Below are 5533 nucleotides of genomic sequence, written 5' to 3' on the forward strand. Positions count from 1 at the left end.
ACATGTTGATCCCACATCCACATTTTATGGGATATTATTTTCCATACCAAGCTTCAGTTACAAAACATGGATTTTTTTAAATTCATTCATTACCTATAAATAGACGCTTAAATCCTCTTCCAAGACACAACATTTCTCATCTCTTCCTTTCTTATTTTCTTCCTTTTCTCTCTTCTCTTATATCTTGGGTTACTTACTCTTTAAAGAGTTTATCTTGCTAGTTTTTGTTATCCTCGGGATATATCCGAGATGTTCCTGTTGTACCATGTGGAATTTGCGCATATACTACAGATAAATCCTTAAGGCAATGTTTTTACACGCCTCAGAAATTTACCTATTTATTTTTCTCATCCTATTTTTTGACTACAGAGTATATATATATATATATATATATATATATATATATATATATATATATATATATATATATATATATATATATATATATATATATATATATATATATATATATATATATATATATATATAAAATATAGTTTGCGTTTTAATGCTTGCTAGTATAATATTGTTTGCTTATTTCTTGGATAGTAATATTTCAAAAATATATTGGTCATCATTTGACGAGAATGCTTTTAAAGCAATAAATGCTTCCTCGTAGCTAACAAGTTAGTTAAAAGCTACCTACTTAAAAGCATATCTTGATTGTATATTTTTCATGATGGTGTATTTGTTACCCGATGACCTTGTTAACATTTTGAATATGAAATATTGCAGTCACATTTTTCGAGCTAGGGTCAAGAAATTGGAATTCTAAGATGGCATTCATATACCTCAAGCCCTATATATTTATCCACCACAATTCGTTATAATATAATTCATGCATCAATATTATATACTTTATTGATTGTCATTAGGGCAAAACTATAAGTGATAATGAACATTTCAATGGATGTGATGTTGGGAACATAAACCTGTCCGAATGCCACAGATAGGGTATATAGCAACATAGTCCTGTGAAAAAAAGTACTCCTTTAGGTTCTACTTCATTATAAGCATTTGCTTAATGTCAAAATATAACCCCTTTTAAAATTGGAGGGCTTAAGCCGTTATTTTTTTAAAAGGGATTATTCAGTTTATCAGTGCATTATTTTGGATAATTCAGAGTGAAGTTAGTTGACTAAATGTTTTAGGAGGGTATGATAAGAGGTGCTTAAAATTCAAATATGAGTCTAAGTCTCACATCGAGTAAAATTGAGAAAGTTGAACACCATATAAGAATCAAGGTTCATAAATCAATTGTCGTAAGGTTTTGAATTAAGAGTGATGTCAATTATTTATATAGACTAAGCTCATGTTCATTGGTGTTAAATCTTTCTGATCATCCTCACTCAAAAGACACAATACTACTAAACTCTAAATCTCGATAAACTTATAAATTTAATTCTATCTTACAAATATATATATATATATATATATATATATATACTTTTATCAAATGAAATTAAAGATTTGAGATCTCTGACACGTATTCTTAACTGTAGGCGAGCGAATACTCAAGGATAACAACAAAAAGTAAGAAAACATGATAAACTGGTAAATACTATATATATGAACATTTTAAAATAAAAAAGAACAAGAGCTGAAAAGGAAATGGGTATAGGGAGTTAAGGGACCTACCACTTTGATCCTGACCCATCTTAAAGACGACAGATAAATATTTAACATAAAGGTTTTCATAGAGGGTACGGTATTTATACGTATTATAGTAACGATCACCTAATTGCTGTACCCTTCCGATATATCCTTCTATGTCTCTATATGTTAACTCTTGGCCTGCACTGCGTAAAAACCTAAACAAGGACCGATTCGGGTTACCTTACAACAGTTTGCCATTAAAAATGGGAAGGGTGCCATGCTGTGAGAAGGTAGGATTGAAGAAAGGACCATGGACACCAGAAGAAGACAAGAAGCTCCTCGACTACGTTCGAAAGCATGGCCACGGTAACTGGCGTTCAGTGCCTGCCATAGCGGGTAATCAAACAACTTCTGTATACCTTTTTTCTCGATCAATGAGTGCGCATGTTCTTGATATTGAGGAATCGAAGTTCTAATCTCCCATTTTATGTGTTACATACATGTATGATTTATATGTAGGTCTTCAAAGATGTGGAAAGAGTTGCAGATTGAGGTGGATTAACTATCTCAAACCTGACATCAAACGAGGAAACTTCAGCCCAGAGGAAGATCACACCATTATTCAACTTCATGCTCTTCTGGGAAACAAGTGACTTTAGTTTCTTTTGGTTTTGGTTCTTTAGTATTTTAAAAATCAAATGTTTTATCATATATTTCTCAAAGCTAATCATGTTTCTCTATTACACACACAGATGGTCAATCATAGCAGCTCACCTGCCCCAAAGAACAGACAATGAGATAAAGAACTATTGGAATACCAACATCAAGAAAAGACTCATCACAATGGGTTTAGATCCCATTACCCACAAAACAATAAAACCCAACACGTTTGAAGTCTGCGATGGTGGCCATGACCAGTCCAAGAACGCCATCAGTATCTGCCATGTGGCTCAATGGGAGAGTGCTCGACTTGAAGCTGAAGCCAGAGGATCTAAGTTGCAAGTTGGATCTGGATCTTCGCAACTCTCTGGGCTAATTTTAAGCAGGATTCCAACTCAACCTTGTCTTTCATCACATTCACTATCCACCGAACACAACACAGAGTATAACATGTATGCCCTCGTGCTTGCCACAAATCATGATTTTCGGTCATCTATGTCCACTTTGAGCATTCCCACGCTTCCTGCAGTTTCTAATATTCCACAAATGAAGAACACAGAAAGTTTACTTTCATATAAGGGTGATAATAATGTCGTGGGAGCTAGTAGCCAAAGTAAAAAGGTAATGGAAGGTTGTGTATCAAACTTACAAGATGATGACATTATGGTGGCTGTGGAAGCATTTAGAACAGCAAGGTCTGAGAGTATCGAAGATCTGTTTTATGAACCCACTTCCATTTAGAAGGTCTAATATGACGGTTTCTTTTAAAATATGTTTGATTCGTAGCTTCTTCTGTTTGGAGGGTTTTCAGTTTCATATCAGGTTGGGTATCTCGGTATGTGTCTCACTCACTTTATGCGTTCTTATACGATAGGCGGCGAGATGGTTCTGTTATCAAGAAACAGATAATTATATTTTTGTTTTCTCATGTTCTCATGCTGTATTCTTGAGCATTCATCGTGCTTCAAATCCAGTTTCCTTTAGTTTTGATGAAATATTTCTTATAAAAAAGAACTTACTGTGATGTTGCATGTTACTATCATCTCTATATAGTATTTAGCAACTTTCATGGAAAACCACAAGATGAAAAGAGATGTATGTATGCATTGTTTTTGGGAAGTGTTTGTGTGGTTGTTAAAGTATCATTTTCCATAATTAAAAGAGTTAACACAGTCTTATCATTTAGTCAATGCTACTTTAGTTTCAGTCTTATTGGCCATACATTGCGTTAGTCATGGAAGACGTCATTTGCATTATTGATATAGTAATTTATGTATTTTTCTTGTTTTTTATTTGATACCACAGAAAAGATGTAATGTCTTGTTCTAAATTCATCTCTAATATTATGTTCCCCATTTTAGATATGATTTATAACCTTCCAATAGAACTACATTCATTTCTATCAAAATTAAGACAACAGTTTTTGTAAAATAAGCATTCAGTTTCTACTGACTCAAACTTAGAAACCACTAGAATTTATCTATAATGTCATCCACAACTGATCTATAATTGATGCGAAGGTCTCATACCCAGATGAGGTAGCGTGTTGACATATATATATATGAAGAAAAAAATTGATCTTTGATATTTTCATAATCCTAACTTTTTACAAATAATTTATCTCTTTCTCTTATTATCTACACTGGCCTTATTCCATCATTAAATATATATAATATATTTAATATAGATGTCAGCGTGTAGGAAGAGGGATTTCAAGGGTAACATTATCTTATCCAGGGAAGACCTCAATATACCTGACAAAATCTGCAAAGTGTAGTGTTGGTCCGAGGATATGGCGTAGAAATCGTGGAAAAAAGGATCAACCAAGGCCTCCGAACGAAGGACAACAGTTATGTAGCAGAAATAGAAACAGAAAGTAGCGATAATAGCAATCATTATGTTTGTATGCATGTCATATAATACATCGCAGTGTTATAAGGAATCAGCAATGTAAGGTCACAGTTAGAAAAAAACTCGGGGATGTAAATTGGGTGGGTAGGGTATGGATAGTAGTTTCCTCGTACCTTAAATGTTTGAATTAATATTTGTCCTGTATTTATATTTATATTCGTCGGACATCTGTTATGTGGATACCCGACTATTTTTTTCATATCCACGGATATCTACGGTACCTGTGGGTATTTATAAAATTATTTAAAAATAAATATTTAATTATAAATTCAAATAAAATAAAATAAAATACATCACTGTCATAAATTTTAAATAAAGTTTAAATAAATTCAAGTTCATACACGTCCAAATAATTATAGAAGTAAATATAAAATGACGTTCAACACAATGAAAATTCTTTAATTAGTGATTTGATTAACAAGTCCACTTTCTCCGATTGATTTCTGAAAAGTAAACAAAATAAACATATAATAAACCTCAACTGTCACGTGCAAAGTATTCTTATTTTGATTTCATCATTTGACAACAAGCATATCATAAACGTCACTGTTTATACAGGATTTGATGTATATGCCTAATTTCAAAGAAAGGAAAGATAAGAATGTCAAGAGGTGCATATGGAAGAAGACAACAGACCAATATTTGAAAGTTGGAAGAATGAAGACAAAAGACAAGATGTGCAACTTAGAAAAAAAATAAGTCAGAATATTTTTTAGGTATAATTAGTTGTATAGTACCCCATTTGGGGCTAGGGTGTCAAATAGGTACCTAGTTTAAAAAAAGTGTCAATTGCATCCCAACTTTTGAAAAAGTGTTTCAATTAGGTCCCTTTCAGACAGGGTTGACTAACACCGTTCGTCAACGTGCCATGTGTCAGTCTGTGGTTTTTTTTATTTTATTTTTTACTTTTTTGAAAAAAAATGCTACGTGTCAAGTCCCTGTGTGTGACACGTGGCATTGTCAGTGCCACGTGTCAGTATCACTATCAGATGTCATTGTGTTGATTTCGATTTAGTCCCCATATATGTTTTTTTGTTTCAATTTAGTACCTAAGTATGTGTATCTAAGGCAATTTTGTCCCAATTTTTTTTAATAATTAAAATTCATTTTAAAGTAATTAAGTATAGAAGTTGAACAAAAATTAAGTATTTGATATTTATATTAAAATTTAGTGGTAAAAGTAATTTTATTAAGTCATTTTTAATAATCAAAAAAATTAGTATAACATTCAAACCAATAGAAATTTTGGTTCAAAATTAGTAAGAGACAATATTGTTTTATTTAAAAAAAATTAACAAAACATGAATACTTAATAAAAAAGTAATTAATAAAGTAATATGTTAAAAATTCGTTATTAATAAAAAAT

The 5533-nt window shown here is 31.8% G+C and overlaps 1 protein-coding gene across 1 annotated transcript; it reads left to right on the plus strand.

The window, feature by feature from the left end:
• The first annotated feature begins 1859 nt into the window (after positions 1 to 1859).
• LOC114174562 (transcription factor MYB106-like) lies at positions 1860 to 2997 on the plus strand. The gene is made up of 3 exons (XM_028059396.1): positions 1860 to 1992; positions 2116 to 2245; positions 2349 to 2997. The coding sequence occupies exons 1-3, from the start codon at positions 1860 to 1862 to the stop codon at positions 2995 to 2997; spliced, it is 912 nt and encodes a 303-aa protein (XP_027915197.1).
• The last annotated feature ends 2536 nt before the right edge of the window (positions 2998 to 5533 follow it).

The sequence above is a fragment of the Vigna unguiculata genome, chromosome 2 (assembly GCF_004118075.2).
Source record: "Vigna unguiculata cultivar IT97K-499-35 chromosome 2, ASM411807v1, whole genome shotgun sequence".
In the NCBI taxonomy this organism is placed as follows: Eukaryota; Viridiplantae; Streptophyta; class Magnoliopsida; order Fabales; family Fabaceae; genus Vigna; species Vigna unguiculata.

Bases quoted from the DNA above. Each gene is read 5' to 3' on its own strand.
- LOC114174562 (XM_028059396.1), top strand. From the start codon at position 1,860: ATGGGAAGGGTGCCATGCTGTGAGAAGGTAGGATTGAAGAAAGGACCA. The intron at 1,993-2,115 runs GTAATCAAACAA...ATTTATATGTAG, and splicing joins TTCAGTGCCTGCCATAGCGG to GTCTTCAAAGATGTGGAAAG. The intron at 2,246-2,348 runs GTGACTTTAGTT...TTACACACACAG, and splicing joins CATGCTCTTCTGGGAAACAA to ATGGTCAATCATAGCAGCTC.